Here is a 24,252-nt window from a genome sequence, read left to right as displayed (position 1 = left end):
GCAGCAATGTTCTGATTAAATTTGGTATCAGTGTTCATCTATTTGTTTTTTTAAGGCTGAATGTGTGATACATGGCTTTTGAGTGGCTGGAAGAAGTCAGGAGGCAATAGAGAGTCATTAAAAGGTTATTGAAGAACTTGAAAGCAGCCTTGCTGAACTTTGGATTTATTTTGCTAGAGCAGGCCTCATCAAAACATTCTCTGCTAGAGCTTGGGGATGATCGAAGACTGGCTCAAGTGAATGAGATTCCCACAAGTTAGTAGCTCAGAATTTATTATTTATACACAATTGTATTTGCTAAGAAATAAAAAAAAAAAAAAAAAAAAAAAAAAAAAAATCCTTGTTATTTTTTGCTACAGAGGCAGCCTGCACCCTTTTTTTGCAGCTCCATCCTCCTGAATCATGGAGTCAAGGAATGGTTTGAGTTGGAAGGGACCTTAAAGGTCATCTTCTTTCAGGCCTTGCCCTGGGAAGGGACACCTTCCACTCTCCCAGATAGTTCCAAGCCTTGTCCAGCCTGGTCTTGGACACTTCCAGGGATCCAGGGACAGCCACAGCTTGTCTGGGCAACCTGTACCAGGGCCTCACCAGTCCCACAGGAAAGGTATTCCTTCCTGATAGCTCTTCCAAACCTGCTGGCTGTCAGTATTTTCCTTATTCTCCATGACTTGGTGGCTTTGCTTGACCAATAACAATTTCTTGCAGCAATAATAATTTCTTGGAGTTTGGCCTTCTGAGATGGAAGGGGTTCCATCTAAATAGCGATGGAGTGATGCTCCCAAGTGTGGACACTGCCAGGGGACTTACTGAACCTTTCCTCACAACAGATTTTTCTTCCTTGTATTTATAGGTAAACTGGTGTAACTGGGACTTGGGTAACCTCCCAGTAACTCCTCCAGCTGTTTGGGTACCAGCTACAAAGGAGCCAAAGGGGCTTCCTTCTTGCAGGAGGTTCTCACCAAGTTTAACCGTGTCATTTGAGGTTTGTTGGGCAGATGGTGTTTTTGTATGACTTACTATTGGGTTTATTTTCCATAATGATTTGGGAAAGCTAATTATTTTTTCCTCCCACTCCAGGAATGATTGCTCATTCTTTCCCATCACTGAGGCACTGGTTGGAAATAGGCAAAGATTTCATAACTTTTTGAAGCCAACTCTGTTCCTTCCCTGCTGAGAGCCCTGCAGCACTCTCCTTATCTGCCTTAGAAGGAAAATGCAGCCTGTGTTGACATGCTTCATTTCACTTCTCCCTCTGACTCCACATAACCTGGCCAGCCCAGGACCATTCTTGACTCTCACTAGAGGGTTGTGAGTGGTTTGGCTTAATCCCATGTCCTGCTGTCACCAGGGGATGTCACCTCACTCTCCTGACAGCTCTCTCTGTAAACTGTCACTCTGTTTTCTCGGTGATGCTTGGATTTGCATAGGAGCAGGGCTTCGAAACTCCTGACAGATTTTGCCACATCCTGCAGAAGCTTTAGAAGCAGCTCCTAGGTTTAGTAGTGTTTGGGGAAAAAAAGTGCCCACAGCATGTAGCCAGAGTCTATAGTCACAGTGATTCCAAACACAGAGTATTGCTCTGTAACCACACACAGCACAGCTACTGCTCAGTAATCATTGCAGCTCATTATGGTTTTGGTTTCTGCTGTCTCATGGTTGTCTTTCCTGTAATCTCTTAGCACCCGGGGTCTGGGTTTTGGCTTTTTTCTCTAGGAAGATTCTCTGAGGGTTTTCTGTCTAACAGGCTGGCCTGCCCACCCCAGGTGGCTGAGGGCCAGGGGGTGGCAGAGTGCACATGTAGGGCTGGTTTTTCTCTATAGATTTGGAAGGGAGGTCCTTACAGTACCCAGTGCAGTGGCAAGAGCCTGGCTCTATACCCAGGCCATTGCCAACTCCTGAAAATCATTCCCATACGTTGGTCCTTCTGAGAATGGTCCGTGATGCTCAGCTTCAGGATTTCCCAGACTTGCCCACAAGTTGAACGGTTTTGGGTGTGTGCATGTGTGCTGTGGGACAGTTTGCTCGTTCCTATTGGCTACTGCAGCCTTGTCTTCAGCTTCTTCCTATCTCCCGTGGGTGTGGTTTGGAAATGGACTGGCTAATCTGATGCTTTAATGATGACCAAAATAGCCTGAGCCTCAGTGGTCAAATTGATTTTATCCACCTCCTACAGAGTCCTTTCTCTCTTTTCCACTTGGTAGTGAAGGGAGGTGTTGGTTGGATAAGCAAGGCTGGGGGCAGGAGCAGAAAGCCACAAGCTTGTGACACAGTAATGAACTAAGTGCCTTCTTCAAGTCCCACAGTTGCTTGCCTTGGCTACAGAGAGAAAAAAGCCCTTGTTGCTCTGTGGTAAGGAGCTGGTCTGGTGTCCTGGTGGGAATGCACCTGCAGCAGAGCCTCAGGGCCTGCACAGCCAATTGAGATGTTGGAAGCTGAAGCCTGGTCCAGCCTGGCTCAGCCCCACTGCTGACTGTTTCACCTGGCAACCAACAGCCTCTCCTTGTTGCAGTGTGGCCCTGGCCTTTTCAGAGGCATCTGGGTGCAAGGCAAATAATCTCTTGTATTTGTTCTAGGCACCCCTGCAGCTCCTGGTATGGCTGGCAGTATCTGAGACTCTTGCAATCCTCCATTGTGCATCGCAGTGAAGCTGAAAAGGGACTTGCTCCAGAAGCACAAGGAAGGAGCAGAAATGCATCACAGGTAACAGGGGGAGTCCATGGCTACAGCTGTGAGGGTTTCTTTCTGACTGATCCACACCCAGTGTACACTTCAGCAGGACACTTAATATTTTAGCTGAGCACTTTAGTTTGTGGTTATATGATGGGAAGAGAGGAAAAATATAAACTGGTTCTCTGGTGTCAAAGTAAAGCAGACATTCTCTGGTGTCTTTGGAATTGGGCTGTGGGCTGAGCAAGTGTGCCCTGGGCTGGTGGGAAAATATCTTGTGGGAAGAACGTCTGCAAACCTAAAGGAAAGCGGGATTAGACTCGTGGGTTGTTCCATGCCTGAGTAATGCCACAGAAGAAAAGGAAAACTGGTCCCTGCAGAGTGTGAGATGTGGTGTTAACAACGGGACACCGTCTCTGAGCTGCCCTTACAAAGGGTTTAACTTGGAGACCTGTCAGCAGTTAATTACAGTTGACTTTTAAAACAGTCTTTTTTATAGGTAAATAACATTTTATTATTAAATCTGCACTTACCTTCACAGGCTCAGGAATTTTGAGGGTTTGAATTGGTTGCAGAGGCAATTTAGCACCTAAATCTCTTTAGAGATGAGATCATGCCAGTTCTTTCCATAACAACAGTGTACAGTATTTATTTCTGCTTTTTATACAACTCCCATTTTTTAACTGTCTTTTGGCTCAGCTACCTAAGGCCAGCCTCTCTTATTGCCACAGTCTTCTGACTGTGCCTTCTAATTATAAGGCACCCAGGAGGAATTCAGTCTAACACTCTTTCTTCAACATGTTGTTACATCAGCCAAGGAAAGATCAGAGAGATAACTCTTTGTCCCAGGTAAATCAGAGCAAGTGGAACAGCAGCTGGCATCACTGCTTCTCAGACACAATGTGGGGGTACACTAGGGAGGAGAGGACTGGCTGGCCTCAGAGGTGCCCCACTGCTCCAGGCTTTGGAACAAAAGGGTCCCAGGAACAGACTGGTTGTACTTCAGAGTGGTGGTCTTCTGAGACCATGTAGTGAGGTAGAAACAATGATGGCTCCAAAAGTCCCACTGCTGTTTAACATGTCCTTTCCTGCTCTGGTTTCTGGAGCTGCTGAGGAAGCATGCTGGCTCTAAGGCATCAGCAGTTTTGCTTAGAATGATCTGTATTAAGTAATGGTTTGAAGGGCTCAGGAGAACACACAAGGGATGGATATCTGTGGGAAGCAATCTCAGTGCTGCCTGAAAACAAGAGACTCGTAACATTTCAGAAATTACCATCATTTTTGGGTGTCCACGGGGGGGTTTATCCCCTTTGGTACAACCTCCCAATTTCTAATGGGAAATAACCTGCATGATGGAAACTGAGGGAGCTGAAGCACCTTGGTATTGCTGAGAATCTCACAAGGGGCACACGCAAAATGGATTTGTGGCTCTGGGAAGTGTTGGCTGGAGAAGGGGCCACTGGATGGAGCTCTTGTGCTGTGGATGGCCACCACTGGTTACCTGAGAGGTGTGACCTGTACCGGTGAGGAGTTCCGCTAGAAAACCAGTCTTTGAACAAGGTAAGGGGCTGGGATTCCAGTCTGATGGCTTGGTGGTGATACACGATGGTGCTGTATCGCTTTAGGAGAAACCCACACCCCCTGGTCAGGAAGGGAAAGTTCAAGCAGTGTGATTAGCTGTGAGCATTTGGGAGACCACACTCATCAAGGTGGGCAAACAGGTCTGGCCACCACCCATCTGAGAAAAACCCAAGTCTGAAAGGTGCCAGGTAAAGATTTGGTCTAAACTGGTGGCCCTGAGCTTTCAGAGCCAAACACTTTTGGTTCCCAATGAGCTGCTCACCTGAAAAATCAATGTAAGTTTTCCAAATGAAAGTTTTCCAGATGCGAGGGTAAGAAATCCAGAAAGATACACTTATGTGCAGCTCATGTAGTTACTGACATCAAAACTGAAGCATTTCAGAGAAACATGATCCTTTTCTCTGTGGAGATGTGTAGTCCAACTTCATTCCTGTTGTTGGCTGGAAGGAGCAGAATTGCAAACTCCGAGGCTGACACTGTTGGGAGCGGGGATTGCAGGGAGCGAGGGGTCAGAAAAGGCCATGTGTTTGCATTTGGCTGTAGGTGATGGTTTGAAGCTGTGTCCTGAAGGAAAGTGCTTTTAGCAGAAAGATTTCCAAATGGTGTTTGCCCTAGTTTTGACAAAGATGTTGGTCAAGAGGGAATTTTAATATGATCAGTGCTTACAGGGGCACAGTCTGAAATAGCTTGAAGGGTCCACCTTTTCTTCCTTGTATAAGTGAAAAAGGGGAGGCCTCTTCTTCAAAACCTACTTTGTTTTAAAAAAGACTGAGTGTATTTTTTGTCTTGACTTGTTGGGTTTCCTTGAACTGAAACAGGCCATTTCATGTCATTTTTATCTGCCTTTTTCCATGCATTTAAAACAGGGCCACTGCTAGTTCCCTGCCTGGTTAGGAGTTAAAAGGACAAGTGACATAGTGCTTATGGGATACTGTGTATTTTTAAGACATGGAGTTCTTTCAGAGGAAGGAATTAGAATTGGAATGCTTCCAAAATCCAGTTTTAATAAACTGTGCGTGACTTCAAAAAGGAAAAATTCCTTTCTTTTCACTTTGTTGCTCTTCTCATAAAAAGAGTTGGGATCTGTGTGCATGTGCCTACATATGGGCATGCTGCATCACCACTTTGGGCACAGGTTTAGGATACTGACTGGTGGGATTGTAAAATCACCTGTCACAATACCTTGCTTTAAGGGCCGTGACTTGCTTCCTTTTTTTTACCTTTGTTCACCAGTTTGGGATAATATTTGCAAATTACTTGTTTCCAAAGAAAATGAAGTGTTTACTGCAGGAATTTGAGGCTGGCTCAGAGCTGCCTGGGATGGACCATTTCAGGTGTGGCTATCCAGCATGTTATGTGCATCCAGCACTTTGTTTCCTCTGCCTGCAAAAAGTGCCAAGGATGTCACACGTGGCTGGTTTGCCCCCTGCCTTTCAGGGGAGAGCTAACCCTGCCTTTCCTACTCGCAGTCCTGGAATTATTTGTTAAAAATTCCTGACTGACTATTCAAAGCCTTCCTTTATTCATGCCTGTGCAAAGGTTATTAGGACAATTATTGGGAGCTAGTGGTAGCCAGAGGGCTGATAACACAGCCGAGAGTAAACAGTGACGTGGTACAAGGTGTCACTCTACTGAGGCTTTTAGAGTGTGCTCCCGGCTGTTCTACCTGCTAGGTGCTGTTTGGACAGAACAAGGCTTATAGCTCCCTGTTGTGTGCTGGTCACACACTCACCTGCCTGTCCCAGCAGGAACCGCCTCCAAAACAGCTTCCCGGGGCTTGGGTCGCTGGCTGTGGGTGATGAGATGCTGCTGGGAGAGGGGTAAGGAGTTGAAAGAGGATGTGGGTCACATTTTTGTCAAGTTCTTTGTGGCGTATGCATTATGGCACGATGCCTCTGGAAAAGTAAACAGCACTTCAGGTTTAGTCATGCCCTGCGCTTATTATAGTCCTGCTGAGGGATTCCAGCAACTTGCCAAGTGCCAGTGCCTAGCACTGGATAGGCATACCAGCCGCAGAGCCATCTGCCTCGTGGGTTGGGAAGAGCCTCTGACAGCTGGTGGAGATGCTGGATGGGAAGAGCTGGTGCACAGACAAATGACATGCTAATCCCAAATCGGGAAAGGGGGGTGATCCCAGCCGTGCGGGACGGGGATGTTTGCCTGGCAGGTGTCTGCAGACCCGCTGGCTCCCCAGAACAGGCGTTCCTCTCCTTCTGCCAGTGCTGGCCTTGTGCTCCCAAATCAGTCAGCACTTGGGCAAAGTGTGAATAGAAATTACATAGCTGAGAATCTAACTGTGCCCTGCCTCGGTGCATGTGAGAGTCATTGGGTAGGTTAACATGGGGGTTTCTGCTTTGTAAGCTGCAGGAAAAATCTTCCTGCTTGCTTGCTGAGCTTCGCCTGCAAGGAGAGTGTAGAAAGCACATGAGAAAGCTCTCCAGGGAATGAGCAGTAGAATGGGCTTAGGAAGGACATAGTGCTGTGCTGAAGTTGGGTTTTCAGCAGCTGATATCTTCCAATATGAAGTTGCAGGCCAAAAATGTAGAGACAGAATATAAAAATATAGCAGTGAAAGTGACTTTCCATGCTAATGGCTAATTTTGCTTTCTGTTTTTAACTCTGCCCAGAGTTAGCTTTGAATCTACTTACATGATGATGAAGACATCAGCACTGCCTGGTTTTGCGAATCAGGCTGGCATTTAAGTGCAAGCTGAAGTCTATTTCTGTAAGTGTGATGCAGAGCACTCTCACCAAACTGTTAGAATTTCCTGCTAATTGTAGTGCTTCATTTCTGGCCAACTGCATTCCAGAATGGCCTCTTTCTAACGTGCTATTTACTGACTCTATTTTAGTAGATAAACTCTACTAAACTCTCCAGCTTAGCAATAGCAAATTTCTCTTCCTTGTGCAGTGTTCTAAATCCCCTTTAAACTAGAAAGAAATCTATAGGCTGATGTGGTAATTTTGATTTATTAACTTGAGGTAGGTATAAACTCTTCCTGTTGGAATGTTGACAATGTTTGGCATTGAATGGAGATGCTGGCACGTACTGTATAGGAGGCCTGAGATCTGTAATAAATACAAAGACCATAAATATTTAAGGTCTATTACATCCCATCCTGCCTTTAACACATCCTTTAGTACCATTTAATGGAAAATAACTTAAAGCAGATCTAGGAGAAGAGCTTAAAACGAATCAGTGACACTGTGTTACTTGTGGAAAATGGAAATAAGGTTCTAAGGCAATGCAGACCAGCTTGGTGCTCCCTACAGGGTTGTGTTTGTCAGCACATTCTTGGCATAGGAATATCTGACCCGACCCAGACCTGGCTCTTGGGCTGGGCTCAGGGCAGCGGTCGTGCTGAAGGGCAGAGGGGGGCAGCCTTCAGCCTCCACAGAGCCTCCCTCAGACAGCCCATCCTGTCTCTGGTTTCATGTTTTGCAGTCCCAGAGTCACGGTGGGAGCAGCCAGCCATGCTGGTTTGAGTTGGAAGGGACCTTAAAGCACATCTTAAAGCACATCTCCAGCCCCTGCCACGGGAGGGGACACCTTCCACTCACCCAGGTTGCTCCAAGCCATGTCCAACCTGGCCTGGAACACTTCCTGGGATGGAGCAGCCGCAGCTTCTCTGGGCAACCAGGGCCTCATCACCCTCACAGGAAACAGTTTCTTCATAATACCTAAACCTTCCCCGTGTCCATGTTAAACCATTCCCCCTTGTCTTGTCATTCCTGTCCTGCCCTTGTGAAAATTGCTGTCTTGTTTAGAGAGAACGTGTCTCTTCAGAGTTGTTTTGAGAGTTTAGAGTGAAGCCTTCTAACGGGAGAGACAAGGCAGCCAACAGATTCTTAGCACTGGAACTAAGTTTCTGTTCTCTCCAGTGCAGAAGGAAGTTCCCCTTGTTTCCCTGTATTTATTGGTTTGAAGGATTGAATGTGGTCAGAGCAACTGTTAAGTGGAAAGCAAAGGTTTCCTAACATGAAAAGCAAGTCTTTCTAGGGCTTAGAATTCCACATCTGTAGCCTGTGGTGGTGGAGATGTAGCTAGGGGTACCAAAAGCCCTGCTTTCAAATTCCTCGGCTTTTGTCTTCTTCCAGTGAGTCAGTATCTATTTCTGTGTGAAAAATTCTGACATGAAATACCTTAAAAGCACTGATCCCTACAACAATAAACAATTAAAAGGAAAAATGGAATCCTTCCTCCAGCCGAAAAACAGAGCCAAACATCACTTCCAAGGAAGAGCATTTTGTGATGTCCTTGATAACAGAAATAACAATAAAGGTCACGAGAGCTCTGCCATCCTGAGACGTGATGTTGCTTGCTCAGACAAGTGGCCCCTGCTGAGAGTCAGATCAGGTACGTCTGATAATGGGGATGGAACAGCCGTGTTTATTTTTGGAATGTGTCAGAGAACCTGTTTCTGGTCTTTGCTCTTCTAAAACAGTCAGGTATTTATTTACACGGTCGGAAGCTCCAGGGCTTCTCCCGTAAAAAGGAGTTGATGTATCTGAACAGTTCGTACCTTTCCTTCCCCTTTGTGTGCTGATGGCATAAGATCTTAGAATGGAAGATGGAAGGGGAATGGGATATGCCTTATCTAAGATCATAACGTTGCCAGAAAGGATGGTTTCACCCTTCGTTTATTTGCAAGGAATTAAATTGTCAATATTGGTGGTGTAAAATCTAATTTTGGGAGGATATTCCATATTATAAAACATCACGATGATGCAGTGGACATAGAAATCTATCAATCTATTTGTAAGATGATCAGGAGTGCTTTTTTTACTTCCCATATTGAAGGAAACAGATCAGGAATTTCATAGGTGGCCTTACCCAGTGAACCAAGTGTGTTTTGAAAAACTGAATGGGTGAACATGTCTGTGCCTGGTTGTTTTGTATATTTGGGCCCTTCTGTTTTAAAATCTTAGCAGCTATTTTGAAAATGGATTGAGAGCACTGCATTTTGGTTTGAAATACAGACAGTATAAATATAGAAGTCAATGACCTATTCAAACAAGTCAAATTAAGTAGCAGCAGGAGATCTGAATATACTGGTGAAATCTTGTATTGCAAAACCTTCACTTGCCTTGTTGGACATGAGAAAATGACTGATGATGTGTAAATTGGAAAAGACCTTAGAGGAGAGATGGTAAACAGGGGCCAGACTTAAGCAAGCACATAGAGAGTGAGGGAGAAAGACACAAAGCCAAAGAGCCCTCAGGAAAGATTTGGGGACCCTTGTGTAAGCAGGGACTGGTGCAAGGATTATTTAGGATGTGGTTTAGTTGCCAAGGGAAAGGGACTGTGCTGTTTGGCAGCTGATGGCACTTCACCAGGAAAGGTTAGAGAACTGCAAAGTCTGGACACTTTTTGTGCTTTTAGGCACCTCTCCTTATGAAACTGAAGGCAGGCTGTTGTTTTGTCTCTTCAGAAATGCTTGGTCACAAAATTAATGTGGATGCTAAACATCACTTAAGCCTTTTACCTGCCTGCCTGATATGGTAAGAAATGCCTGAATTGCTCCGCTTGCTTCCTGTTCTGGGGGGCAGGAGGGAGCTCAGGTTGTAGCTGCCAAAACTATGTTTGGCATAAAAATGGTTTTTGGCACTAAAAATGTTTTGTGCACATTTGCACAAAACTTTGGGACTTAGCTGGAAAAATTTGGTTTTGTGTTTTCCTGTCGTGCCTGGGGGTCTGTGAATATGGTTTTCTTTATGACTCTGAGAAGCTCTTTTGAATCCAAGTGCCAAGGTTTTGGGTCTCCCTTTTACCGAAGGTGTTCAGTCCAAGGAATGTGGTGGGCACATTGAACTTCTCCTGGGTGTAGTTACCATGCAGTGTTTTCTGCTCCGACTGCTCCGATTTTGCAAGTGCCGTTGCCTGAGTGGTATGGATGAAGTTGTAGGGGTTGCAGTGTATGGGACACATTCTCACTACTTCCTGGTATTCACTAAAACCAGTGGACTCGAAATAAATAATGTTCAACTGCTCTAATTTTAGCATAAAATTAAGGTAAGTTGTTGGCCAGCATTATTGTTCCAAAGACAGTCACATTATGCAAGAAAGCAGCAGGACTCATAGGCACGTTCTGCTGGAGAGTTTTCACACAATATCCACCATAAACTGTTGTCTGTTGCTATGAAACAATCTGAGAAGATCAAATGGTGGATAAACATTGCACAACTCATCAAAGAGATCGAGTAAGGTGCAGAGATAAGGGATGGAAGTAATTGTGGCACTAGAGGTAGAGAGCTGAGGCTGGAAAACGGCGTTGAAGTCGTGTAGGCAGGAAGGAACAGACATCCTAGTTAAAACACGGGTGAAAGTTCTTGTAGGAAGCTCTATGCCTGGTCCTCTGATACTAATCTCATGGTATCTTAGAAGCATTTCTTCTTCTTTCCATGCAAAGGAATCAGAAAATATTTCTTAAAAAAAAAAGAGTGGTAAACTTAAAAATGTGGATAATTTTTCTTATTTTGTTCCATCTTGTTGCTTAGTTAGGAGCTTCTTCATCTTAAAAGAATGACTGCTCTCTTTGTAATGACGCTCTTTATAACATGAATGTTCCACTGTGTCAGAGCATCCATGCTGACAACACAGAATTGTCTTTGCTCACCAAATCACCCCAGACTCGTGCTTCTTTCATGTGTTTATGCAGATTTATTAAGTCCATTCTTGTCATCCCTTAGCAGAAAAGATCAAACAGAAGATAAACCACTCATGCCTGCAGCAGCATTCCTGTCTTGGCCAGCTGCCTATTCTTCTTCTTCCAGAGGCACATTACTGCATCCCACCCAGGAAAAGTGCTCTGGTAAGAAGTTTAACTTTGCTCTGTGCTCTCAGGGTCATCAAAGAGAGAATCCGGCAGGTTGGCAGAAGCGGGGAGATTTTCCAGCAGGCTGTTACATGGCCATGGAAAATGTCTGACCACTCAAAGGGAAGGAGGATGGAGTAATGTCAACTCTTTGGTTGATGAGTAAGAAAAAGCTTTGGCAGGTTTTTCAACCTGGTGTTTGTCTGAGCTAGCAAAGAATTTCAAGTGATTTCAAGAGAAATGGATTCCCCCACTGATTTCACTGGGTGCTAGCTCTGACTTGGAGATAATATTTTCTAAATTGAGTTAAAAACTTCCCTGCTTTCCAATACAGGAAGGGGAAGAAAGATCCTGTTCAAAAGAACTGCAGAGATCATTTCAGAGCTCTTGTTTCTGGTGACCTTTTAATAATGCACAGCAGGACAGAAAGAAGCAGTGGTCAAGTTCCTTGGCTTCAGACAAACGAACCCTGTTTTCTGAGCCTGAGCTACTTCAGCCCATGACATTCATGGCACGTAACATTTGACAGGCTTCCGGTGGCAGTTCTACAAATGTGACAACGGGGTGTCAGCTCTGAGAGGAAGGAGCCTTTTTATGTCTTTGCATCCCAGATAAATCCCCTTGTGTTTTGAGTTTTGGCGTCTTCAGTTGATTACTCATGCAAAAGTGTGAGGGGAAATACTACAGAGCTAATTATAATCACTTTTAATTAGATCCTGCAGCAACCCCCGCAAGAAATTTTAAGTGAGCGATGCACACACTCTGTGAGATTAGTGCTGCTTTGCAACCAAAACCATGGAATCCTGGAACGGTTTGGGTTGGAGGGGACCTTAAAACTCATCTGGTTCCTGCCGTGGAACGGGACACGTGTCTCTGCAGCATGTGGGCGTGGGCCCCAAACCATAGAGCACAAGGAAGTGTTGGAATACATGGACCTGTAAATATGCTGCTGGTATTTGGGAGCTTGGTGGGGCAGCTAACAAAGCAGGGATTTTTGGATGAAATTCCTGGTGACACAAGAGTGGGAACCATTTCAAATATCCACTCTGTATCCTGAAATTGTTCTTAGGAAACTGCTATGTAAAAGGTCTTGTAAAATTACCTGCTTAAACAAGGTGTCCATTCTGTGCCTCCTGTAGCATTAGCAACAGGAGTGAGTGGTGTTATTCCTGTGAGGCAGGTGTTGGACAGGAAGTATGGAGATATGGTTAGCTGTAAGTCTCCCATGTCTCTTCTTCCTGTGATTTCCTCTGTCACAAAGGAAGTGCTACAGGAAATAATTTTGTCACTGAAGAGCTGGATGATTTGTTGTTGTTAACAGGAAAATTCTCAAGATTAAAATGAGCTCTCATTTTGAAAGCCATGAACTTGTAAATGGATCAATTGGCCCAGGTTTTCCAGGAAATAAACTTGGATCTTTAAGGCTGTGCTCAGCGCTCCCTCTGGAAGGGCTGAAAGGCAGGGCTGCGAGTGCTCTCATCTTCAGGGGCTGTTGTGCTTGTCAGTTCTCAGGCTCTGAGAAGGAAGCTCTCCTGGCTTCTCCTTTGTGGAGATCAAAGCATGGAGAAGTTTAAGAAACTTGAGCAAGGCTCTGGGTGAGTCAGTGGTGTTTTCTGAAATTCAAGTCAGAGTCTTTAACTCTGGTCCCACTGGCAAATCAATTGAGAGGCTACTTAATAACAGAACTAAATTAATTCCTTTCTTCTTTGGTTCTCAAAATGCCTTCTAAGAGGATTTTTGTATCTTTCTTTAGGATCCTCATTCTACAGACAGCAGCAGAAGTGTTCTTCTTTCAATTTATTTATTTATTTTTTCTCCTCCTTTCCTCACCAGTATTCATTCTGGGGCTTGTCTAAGGAGAACGCTCTGGAATGTGTTGCCTCCCCTTACAGGTTTAGCCAATACCTTTTCACCAATAAGGAACCAATACAAGTAGATACCAGTGAAAAAATATCAGTTTACTAACAAGAGGATCAGCAACAGGCAGAAATAATATTCAGTAAGTTCTAGATACAGAATTGCTAAATCTCAGAACCCCATGAGAGAAAGACCTGAAGTGCTCAACAAGTGGCAGCAGGTTTTCTTGAGAGCCTTCCCTCAATACTGGCCAAAAATCAGATGAAAGAAATATGTTTAGCAAGGGCACAGTACAAGTGTTCAGACTTGCAGACAGGATCCATATAAACTATTAATTTTCTGACAAATGGATGGAATTGTGTCTTTTAAAGATGTTTTCAATGCTGCCTCAACAACTCCAATGGATAAAAGGGATTTGTTTTCTTTCTGAAACACCTCTAAACAAACATGGTTGGGACTGAACTGTGTATTTTCCAAGTGCATGTTGGGCTCCTTCATGTTTTCAATAGGGATTTAGTGGGCCATACAGACAAGTGGTGAAATCTAGGGATTGAGCTGGCCTGAGTAGGGATGTGACTTGTTTGCCTGTCATTCCTGTGGAAGAGATCCAAAACTCTCTGCTAGGATGTCCAGAGGCTTGGCAGGACGGGATGGTGCAAACTGAGAGGGAATCTAACTAGTGCATACAAATGTCTGGAGGATGGGTGTCAAGAACACGGGGCCAGGCTCCACTTTCCAAAGAGGGAAAAGGAGTATGGAATGGGACATGGGACACGGAGCAAGGAGTAGAGTCTGGCATTGGTCTTAGGGTCCTGGTGATCCACTGCTCCCTCTGGAATGTATTCCTGTCACAGCTCTGCGCTGGCTCCCTCTGCTGAGCAGGGGCAGGTTTGGTGTGTCCTGTGCTGGAAAGGGAATGGCTTTCACTTAACCTTTGCATCTCCTTCTGCAACTCATCTTTAAGGGCACATCTGGAGTGTTCAGTACCACAGCGTGTCTTAGTATGACCCATTATTTGTGTGACACCTGTGCCAGCTGTACAAGTGGGAAATATACATTTTAACAGTTAAAAATAGCTGGGTTTGTTACAAATCACCCTCCCCTACCTGGTATTAATTTCCATGGAGCTGAAGAATTTTAAATTCTCCTGCTTTCTGCAATGGCTGCACCCTGAATTCAGAATATTGCCCCTACCAAACAGAGTTTTAATGACATCAACAGTAAGTTCTTTCCAATGTACTGAAATCCTTAAGCCTTAAAAGAGACATACCTGCTGGATACTCTGCTGTGTTCTTTTTCTGTGCCTTTTCATTATTTTTCTTCTACCTTGTGCCTTTGCCTTGAGCAGGATTCAGTTCTTCATTAGGTGTTCTTGGACTAGGAGCAGTATTGCTTTGGCTTTGTTCCCAAATGCATGTTAATGTAAGGGGTTGACAATTCAGATTTCCAAAGGGGAAAAAAAAAACAACAAACCCAAAACAGAATAACCTGACGGGCTGGTTGTTGGGCTGTGATTACCTGTTCAGGTGTATCACACTTGTATATGCCCAGGTAACTTGGCATACTGACTTCATTTGTACCAGGTATGAAAACAGTGTCATGTTTCTGCCTCTGAAACCTGTACATGTCAGAATGCATCTTCCTGTGGACACTGAACTGGGATAACTCAGGGGGCAAAAACCCGGCTAAGTTTCCTGCACCGCACACTTAATGTGCCAGCCTGAATCTTATTTCTAGAATTTATTTCCATTCTCATTTCTATCACTTAGTGCCGTTCCTTAAATCAATAATGTTTTAAAATGTTTTCAGACTTGTTTGCCACAAGTCCTAGCAAAAAGGTAGCAGGAAAAAGTGATTGTTGTGCAGAGTTAATTACGGAAGGAAAATCTCTTCTGAGGCTTAACTGGAGGCTAATAATGAGTTTCCATTGCCTGGAGGTGCACTGGAATGAGAAGGAAATGGGAAAGGCAGTGGAGTGGGGTTAAACTGGTTTTGTTTTTTCCATGCTGGGGATGGCAGATAAATGAGTCCATTCCTCTCTGTACCTGTCCATGGCAGGTGGGAGCATCTCCCCAAGTGCCTGTTCCATCCTAAGCACTGGGGAGCAGAGGCTGTCAGCCTCTTTGTGCAGCTCAGCAGGCTCTGGGGCAAAGCAGGGTGCTGGCAAGGGCTGTGCAGGAGTAGCCAAACACCGCAGCCCACGCCGGCGTTACCACAGCTACGCCCGCTGCAGGACTTCAAAGGGAAAGGCAAAAAACAGCGCTTCAGCCAGACGTGAGCCCAGCTGATTCATGCTGCGAGTCAATTCCTTTCCAGACACTTGCAGTGTGTGAGATGGAGGGGAAAAGGGATTTCCTTGGGGATGGCTTCTGGGTTTGGTATTTTATCTCCTATGCTTGCCTTGAAAAGCGAGACAGACACAAGCTCTGCTTGCTTGTAACTGCTGAGTAAGGTATGCGAGGGCTTTAGGTAGAAATGGAAGCAAGGTGTACTCTACGCTCCAAGAGAGCTGGCTGTGGAGAATGAATACAATTAGAGAATTTTACCCATCTTAGTGTCTGAGGTAAGGGTTTTGTGGAGGCATGTCTTGCATTTTGAATGAGTAGTCAAGCCCTTGCTTTTGGGTTCAGAACCAGGATGAGGGCAAGTGTAGGTGCAATGAAGAGTAACCCAAGTGACACAAGGGAGGAGCGCTGTGGAGTCCACTGTTGAACCACAGGTCTCCAATGTCTTCAGTGCTTCTGTACATGAAGAAAATGTACATGCTGGCTCCCAATGCCAGCTCTTTCTTTTTGGTGGCAGGTGTTATCTGGCCTTCATCTGCAACTGGATGCAGCTTTCCCTTCTCATTGCTGCTTCTGCTTGTTGGCAGCCTGGAGCTGAAACACGAGATGGCAGTTGTGCCGTGTCCTCACGCCCTGAGGTGGGATGTCCCCTGAGCTGGGGTCCCACGGCAGCAGTGCGGGGAGGGCACGCGGCAGGACGCGGGGCTGGCTTGTGGAGGAGCCACATTTCCAGGAAAAATGCACAAGGGGACGGATGGGCTGAGGTGAGCGGGGTGAAGGGTCAGGTGAGGAGCTCAGATCAGCCCCAAGATGGGCAGTTTGGCCCACAGACAGGCAGCCAACACGTATTACTTACAGCGTCACTGGGCGAAGAGCTCGCCTTTCACCTGTGGCATCTGCAGAGCAAATTGTAGCAGTGGGATACTGCGGTTTGTCCTGGACCCCACGCCCTCTGTGCTGGCAGCAGAGAGCTTGGGTGTTCACGGGGTGTCTCCCACTTCGGGGCTCACCCTGATGGGGGCAGGCATTGCTGCTCTTGCTTGGCTTTCAGAGGCTTTCATGGAGACGCTCCCACAGCCTGTTGGGCAAATGAAGCAAAATGTCACGGGGGGAAACTATTTTGATCCCTTTCATTGGGGGGGTAGAGGGCGGGAAGAAGTGGGTTATAGTAAATGTCATACAGGCCTGGAGTTGGAGTGTGCCTCCAAGTGGAACAGCGTTTGCTGGGCTCTGCCTCTCTGAACTGGAGCAAATGTGGAAGGCGAGCTGCTGTGAGCCGTTGGTGCTCCTGCTCAAAGAACCCATGGGACAGCTGGATCTGTGGAGGGACTGGAGGTAGGTCTGGGCAGCCTGCTTTGGGAGGGGACACTGAGAGGCAGAATTGATCAGGAGGGGTACTATGATCTCCAGTCTGAAGTCATAGCCTGTTCTGTTCTCTCTCTGCACCAGACTTGGTATTTCACTAAGTTTTTCCTGTTGATAGAGGTCATGACCTGTGTAAGACTCTTCTCAGGTGCAAGGTCTTTTACACCAGTTCTGTTGTTGTAACAGGAGAGCTTTCCAGAGAACTTAGGAACTGGAGAGTCCTCAGAAAGCCAGCTGTGGGGTTTTCACAATCCTGTGCCTTGCAACAAGTCTGAAAGAATTCAGATATCCAGTGGAAACCTGTCATTTTGCTGTGTGTTCCTGCTTGCTTAATTGCTGGTATGTGGATGAAGACAGAGTGATTTCATGAAAGTTCATTTTTTTTTTATCCCAAGTGTGATCTGTCTAGCCTGTGCTAGCATATACAGTTATTTCTCGGATAACATCAGCCTTGTGGCTTGTTGTCAGAGGCAGGTGCTCTTGAGGAGCCAACTTTTTGATCTGTTAAAATCATTCAGATAAGTGGTATAACATCTCCCTGGAACACAGGGGTAGCAAGATAAACCATGTTCCGTGTTAGGAGAAGAAAGGCTGTGTGCCTCTCCGTATCTCTCAGAAGCTGTTGAATGTTTTTCAGCATTAATCTGCAGCCATAACGACCCAACTCTAACCTGCAGTTATTAATTGGGAGCAGAGCCAGCAAATGCTGCAGAGTTGGAGCTGATACTCTGAGAACTGTGGAAAGCAAAACCAAGGAGAGGAGCAGCAAAGGGAATTGGTTTGTGATAACTGTGTACAAGGAGCAATGAGGGACAGAGGAAGGCAGGGGACGTGTATAATGGGCTCTGTGTTTCTCAGAAAGACCTAAGTGGGAAGACGTGGCATAAATAAGCCTTCGAGTCATTCCTTTTCCGTACTGGAAAGCCTCGCAAACCATCTGCATGCTGAAGATGTGCAACTTGATAAGCTATGACAGATTGTGCTCCAAGTGTGACAATAGTGAGGGCACGTCTAAACACAAATATTTTCCTTCTCCCATGGAAAATGTTTGCAGTAGAGCAGGGGAACTGAAGTACTGGGATGTGTTGCTTATGCCACACCAAGGGAAAAGATGGGAATGACATCCTGGGGGAGAGCTTTGGAGAGTTGGTCTGGATGCTGCCAACGCTTTCCCCAAGAGTCACAGGGCAGAGACCGCGTGTTGTCTGCAGGGGTTGCTGACCGGCTCAGGGTCTCTTCCCTATCCCCAACTGCATCTTCCACCTGCTCCCCACCTCCAGCACAGCTGTGAGGGCAGGGGTGGCCAGGGTCTGCCAGGAGGCCCTGCCTTGGGACTTCCCTGACGCCTGTGCTGGGAAACAAGAGCGGCCGTGGGAGCGCTCGGGGCTGTGGCACAGGTGAGAGGGTGGGGAGCACAGCGCTGGCTCGCTGCCAATGCTTCTTGCCATTCTTCCTCCTTTTCTTTTCTCTCCCCACCCCGAAGCATGGGAATGTAGTAATTGCGTTTTGACCCAGTTTCCAAAATCACTGTAGCATAGAGTTTGGCAGGGGGGGCTGGGGGAACCACTTAGGAATGAAAACCAGCCATTAGCTAGTACCGGAGGGGCAGGAGCAGCAGCAGACTGTTACAAGTATGCACTAACAGCCTTGTAGAACAACTGTTCTCCTGCATGTTTTTATGGGGGGGGGGGGGAGGCGGGAAAAAAGGTAATTGCATTTACATTTTTTTGATATTTGATCCCTGGTACACAAACCTTTTGAGCCTGAGTTCAGGTTGCCTTCAGCTGAAGCCCTCTAAGCATAGAGGCTTGTGTCAAGTGCCTGGATTTTCAAAACTTGGCTGGAGGTTTCCTGGCAGCCTTTCTTGTGGTTATTTCTGGTACCTCTGGCTGCCAGTTGGAACGCAGGGCTGTAGATCTGTGGGGAAGTGGAAAGGGATGGGTGTGAGTGCCTGTATGGAGTAGCAGCCCTTAATAGCAGGAGGCTTGGGTTAAGATGGGGTTTTGAAATGCACGGAGACTTGGGGAGCAGATGTAAGTATGAAATCCAAACCAATTTCCTCATTCCGGCTATTAATACGAGACGGAAAAAAAGGTCTTTTGAAGTCATTTCAAGAAGCAGTTAATGTCTCTTGGAATCTCCCCAGCAACTCAGTGAGGAGTCTTGGAATTTAACCTCTCAAAGTGAGATAGGTGGGAAAGGAGAAAGAAAAGGTCAGAAGATGTTGTCTTGAGGGATGGGAATACAGTGTCCCTCAGCTTCTGCTGCCTTGGTGTCCTCACTGCCTCTGTCCCTGTCATGGATAGGACACATTAGGCCTAGGGTACCACCAGTGCTTGAACATGGATTATGCTGCCTCTGCTGCAGGGGAGAAACAAGGGATGTCAGTGCCCCAGGCTGCATTTCCCACAAGAGGCAAGGATCTACATGAAGACATCATGCCCTGGAGAGCAGCTCTTGCCTGCTCCACTGCAGAGCTCAATAAAAGAATGCTCTGGTCTCAGAGGATGAGCTGGTAGGTGCCTTGAGGATGTCCCCTCCCTTGGTGAGGATGGATGGGAGCTTTGAGGTGGGACCATACATGTGGGGGAAAAAGTTCAAGGCTTTGAGAAATGGAGATAGTCCTCATGTGTTTGTATTAATCAAATTATATGTGAGATTCTCCAAAGGCAATATTTTATTCTGGAGTTGTACAAGCATAAAATGAAAGCCTGCCCTTTGACAGCACTGGTATTTTCTTAAAATGCTCCACCAGAACATGCTGTCCCAAATATCTGTCAATACTCCGTCATGCCTGAGCCCTAAAGCACACAGAGCGGGATGTTGTCCCAGGACGGTCATCTCCTGTGGCTACACAAATGTTGAGGTGAAGCCCGAGTTTATTAGTTTTTAAGGCAGAAGATATTGTTTCTGCACATTTTTATTTCATACAGTGCCTTAATTTCTATTAGTCTTAAGCTGATATGCCTTGGATTTATTTTGCTTGGAAGGCTGAAGAAGCAGAGGCCAGTCAGACATTTCATCTCTTCTATGTGACAGCTTGGTCCTCACAGCTGTTGTTGCAGGTCAGTGCGCCTGAAGTTCCACTGCCTGCCCTTCCCAGTGCTTCCAGAGCACCAGGCACTCCTTGGCCTTCAGCTCCTGCTCACCAAACTGCCTCCTTCCTGTGGAGAGGAGCTCGGATGTGGGTTGTGGGCTGCAGCCTTCGCTAGGGACTGCTGCTGGAGTAGCAACTGATGGAGGAGGTAACCACAAGAGGTATTTTTAAACAGGCGGTTTCAGCAACAGGTCTTGTGGGCAGGTTTCTCATCTTAACTTCCTGGTGCTGCCTCACATGAAGTGCACAGCTTAGTGATTGTTGGATGTGGGGAGTGACTCTCAATATCATGGAATCACAGAGTGGTTTGGGTTGGAAGGGTCCTTAAAAAGTCACCTCATGCTAAACCTCTGCCATGGGCAGGGACACCTTCCACTAGACCAGGTTGCTGGATATGTGGCAGGCAAGGTTTTCATACCTACAGGTACCTATCCAAAGGTTTTCCAGTGGAGTGTGTGGCTTCCAGAAGGTTTCAGCTCAGGTTGCTTCTCCCTTTCTTTGGGATGAATCCCAAAGATCTGGGGCTGGATGCTGGGGGTATTCCTCATCTGCCCGCACTTGCAGGAGCTGCTGCAGCAGAAGGCTGTGAAGTTGAAAAGAGCATTGAAAGACCAGCCGGCTCTCAGGGGTGCTTCTTCCTTATTTTTTGGCCTTGTTTTGGCTTGGACAACACATTTCTCCAGTTTCACTTTCACTCCGATTTTTTTTCCCTGGAATGCTTTGCTCTTGAGACTGCCCTGAAGTGGCAAAGCCCTTTTGGAGTTATGTACACTCCCAAGGAACTGTTGTTTGCTCTAAACTAGACTGTTTCTGCTGGAGTTGCCTAACAAATAATTTAAAAGTCATTAAGTCCTCAAAGGTTTATTTATAGAGTACAAACTTCTGGCTAAATGTGACCTGCCAATGTTTGGTTTTTGTTTAGGAAATGTTGATATAAAAGATGAGAGACAGAACAAGAGATGTGAAAATCCAAAGCAGTGAATGATGCTGCTGTTTAATTATTTGAAAAGAAAAGAAAACATTTCTGATGACCCAGGATAGACAATAGGATAATAGACTGAAGCCCTAGGCGAAGGAAAAAAACCAAAACCCACAACCAACAAACCAAGCCAGCCTTTGTTGTGGGGCATCACAAATTGTGTCCTCCTTAAAAATTATCGGGAGCTGAGAAACGAAATGACAGAAGAGAAAATAGGATGTATTGCAAGTACCAGCTGCTCCTGGGTAGCCTTTTTTTCTGTGTCCAAAGAGGGCCTGCGGAGGGAAGATCAGGCAACATGTGAGAAGTTAACCAGTGGAAACACATTTGTCACTGGGAGTAGAGTCTGTGTTATCACAATAGGAAAATGGTTAAATGCAAAGAGCTGCGATGAACTGAGAAAAAGAAGAAACATTGAGATGAGTATCTGTTGCTTGAATTGGCAAAGTGAGAGGAAAATAGTGTTCCAAGAACAATAACCTAAATGGCACTGTAAATCAATCAATGGTAGGTTGACTGGAGCTGAGCAACATAGATGTCCATGGATTTACTGTGTAGTTTGCTGTGCTGGTAGTTTGATAGCTGTTTTCCCAAGAATCCATTGTGAGACATCATCTGAGAAGGCTGCTCAGGTGTGTAAATGGTTGGATGAGGTAGAGAAATCGGTGATTTATTTGTGCTACTGGTGGTGTATTTCAGATTTCCTGCAGTTGACATTTGGCATATCCAAAGCCCTGTGGAGGTGTCCCAGATGGCATTTTTTAGCGTCAGGAAAAGATGTAGTCTTGGATTAAGAGGATCACAGTGACCTGCCATTCAAGTTCCTCTTTCCTTCAGGATGTTGGATGCTGAAGACCAGATGCTCTGTGTTATAGAGGCAAGGATTCAATTTTAGAGAAGCAGGCAGGAAGCAGTGTACATCAGGGAAAGCATTTCTAATCCTGATGCCTGTCACCATCTGCTTGTGGGAAGATATCTTCAACCAGAGGGTAAGAAGGCTGGCTGGGGGCTGCTGTGTTTTGAGAGTAGAAATCCAAGTAAGTTGTAATTTTTGTCTGTACAAGTCATGTTGTTGGACTTGGCCTTCCACTAAGAGTGGGTGAGATTGCTCCTCATCCTTCCAGCAGTGATAAAATATTAGAAGCCCTCGTATCTTGGTAAAGACAGTGGTTGTTACTCTGGAAGGATTCGGTGCTCAGAAGAATCGGTCTGGATCACAGTGCAGGTGCTCTACAAAAAGGTTGAAGGGCCTGTTGGCCCATCCTTCTGAGCATTCTCGGTGGCTTTTTTTTTTGGCCCAGGATGCCAGTAGCTGAGGAATGGGGAAGAGAAAAAAAAATGATCAAAATGTCAGCTGGGGACAAACTGGGAAAAGAACAAATCCTCCTGATGTAAATTCTGCTCATCCCATTTGCAGCCCAGCCATATCAGGTCTGTAGTCCATTTTTATGTAGATACAATGAGCCGTGTGCTCAAAGGGCTTGACTTCAGCCTTGGATTTCCCTCCTACCCTGGGAAGTGAAAGGATCTGTGTCCCTTCTGACCTGCTTTCTGTCTGAACTCGCTCCGAAGCAGAGAGCAGGTGGTGTGTTTGAGAGCACAGAAGTGCCTCAGTCAGCTGGGCTGCTTCCTTAGCCCTCTCCTTCCAGAGCAGGGGGGAATATTTGTTGTCCCAGTGTCCCAACAGTTGGAAGTGGCGGAAGCGTGCGTTTCGGCATCCTACGCTCCGGTGGGTATTGCGGGTGTAGGAACAAACACACTTTCTTTATTTTAACAAAGCCCTGTGTTTTTGGCTCTGACCAGAGGTTGCTTTGGCCTCATTCCCTGTAGCACAGAGCAGGACACAACTTGAGGCGTATGAAATCTGCTTTCTCCCTGGGGCCGGGGCGTTGAGCCGCCCCTCTGCTCACTGCTGAGGGGACGCCGGCAGCTCAGCCCCTCGGGGGGGCTGCGCCCGGGGCTGGCTGCGGATCCAGGGGTGCTGGGGGGGACGGGAAGCAGGGGTGCTTCCCAGCAGAGGGCCCTCCAGCAGCACTGCCAGCTCTCAGCCTGCGCTCTCCTGGCCCCAGCAGCTCCTGGGCTCCTAGCAGAGAAGGATGCACGAGGTGTGGCCGTTTGGTGTGCTTGTGGAGGAGTTGCTCTTGCTGGAAAGATAAGGGGTGTTTTTGCAAGGAGATGGAAGCATTTTAGAGAATGCAGTCATGGAGGTTGGTAGGAGACTGGCGAGGCTTGCTCACAGGTCTCTGCAAAGCCCAAAGCTGTGTTGCTTCCCAGAGCAGTGGAACACAACTTGGGTTTTCAAAGCTCTTGAGGCGAACAGTCTGTACTTTCAGTGGCTAGCAGAAGTAGTGGAAGGTACCAGAAGAAATTGCCCCAGCTGATGAAATCCCCGTGGCTCTTCTTGTGCCCTGACTGAAGGATCTGCTGTGACCTGAGTGGCTCTCCAAGTGCTCCAGGATGGCTCATTGCTCTCAAGCAGACACGGTGCATTATTCATGAGAAACACATCAAGCACTTCACAAAAACCCCCTTAACCCTCCAGAATTCTACTCTGTCTTACCACAGCTAAATGTTTTTCAGCACCTCCTGTTTCTGCCTTTCATAAATGAGTGAGCAAGGGCACGGAAGTCAGTGGGAATTTGGCAGTTTTTCTTCCAACAGCCCTGGAGTGGCTTCACAGGGAGTGGGCAGGCAGGGCTGAGCAGGTGCTCTGACAGAGCCAGCTCCCCACTGCATGTTGTTTTCGCTGCTGACTGAGGCAGCACTGTTAGAAAAGTTTCCAAAAGCAGTGGATTTGCTCACCTTGGACCTTTACTAATCAGCTGTCAGGGAGTGCTTGCTGAGATGCCTTGTTCTGTCTAGATTTCTTGGGAAGTGGATGGAAAGGACGGACAAGTCCTGATTCTTGGTGACTTGAATACAAATGGGAGAGCTATGGAGTTGCTTTTTGTGGTTCCCTTGGAAATCAGTGCTATTGTACTAATTCAGCTGTAATACTAAGGAATGCAGTGCAGGAATTTGTTGAGTTCAGCAGCTGAAAGGGCTGCAGTACCCATGTCTATGTAAAACAGACCAAAACACCCCTGAAACCTCAAGGTCACGAGGCATAGCCGTGATCAAGGATGGAGTCCTGAAAAGGTGCGTGAGGGATTTTGTTGGTGTAGAAAGGATTTGCTGCGTGCACAGGTGTGCGCAGGGTGAACTGCTTCTGTCACCATGACTCGGCACTGACGTTTGTCAGCCAAGGAAGATAGCAAAAGCCTCTGTGATAAGGACAGCTGCGGTCTCTCTGCACCTAGATCCTTCCACTGAAATCTTTTTATCCCCTGAAACTTCCTGACTTAGGCTGAATTACTTCTGACTTAATCCAACGCAAATATTTTATCACTGGGTAGTCTGCACAAACCCTTGGAAGTGCGGGAGCTGCCAGTTTCCATCTCAATCAGCATCGCCTCTGACTGACAGTGCTGTGGTCAGCACGAGCGGCTTCCTAGGAATCTACCAGAAATGCTGCAAGATATATTTATGGAATAACCTGCCCACAGGGAAAGTTTTACCCTACCATTTCCACCGAGCATGCGCATGTATGTGCTCTGTAATCTTTAC

General features: G+C 46.4%; 1 protein-coding gene across 8 annotated transcripts in view; it reads left to right on the top strand.

Moving 5' to 3' along the window:
* The window catches only part of SLC4A4 (solute carrier family 4 member 4), a 143,891-nt gene that overhangs the window by 2,245 nt on the left and 117,394 nt on the right, over nucleotides 1-24,252 (top strand). For 3 of the 8 annotated variants that reach the window (XM_058839094.1, XM_058839092.1, XM_058839091.1), the window contains exon 1: nucleotides 16,372-16,540. In XM_058839094.1, the coding sequence (XP_058695077.1) occupies nucleotides 16,458-16,540 (83 nt within the window). In that variant the 5' untranslated portion in view covers nucleotides 16,372-16,457. Of the gene's footprint in view, nucleotides 1-850; nucleotides 983-2,573; nucleotides 2,701-15,888; nucleotides 15,970-16,369; nucleotides 16,541-24,252 lie in introns of those variants that run through there. The other 5 variants (XM_058839099.1, XM_058839097.1, XM_058839096.1 and 2 more) reach the window with 5 other exon arrangements.

Source organism: Poecile atricapillus, chromosome 4, assembly GCF_030490865.1.
Source record: "Poecile atricapillus isolate bPoeAtr1 chromosome 4, bPoeAtr1.hap1, whole genome shotgun sequence".
NCBI classification, from domain to species: Eukaryota; Metazoa; Chordata; class Aves; order Passeriformes; family Paridae; genus Poecile; species Poecile atricapillus.
Note: the sequence above shows the minus strand (reverse complement) of the source record. Positions and strands in the feature narration are given on the sequence as shown.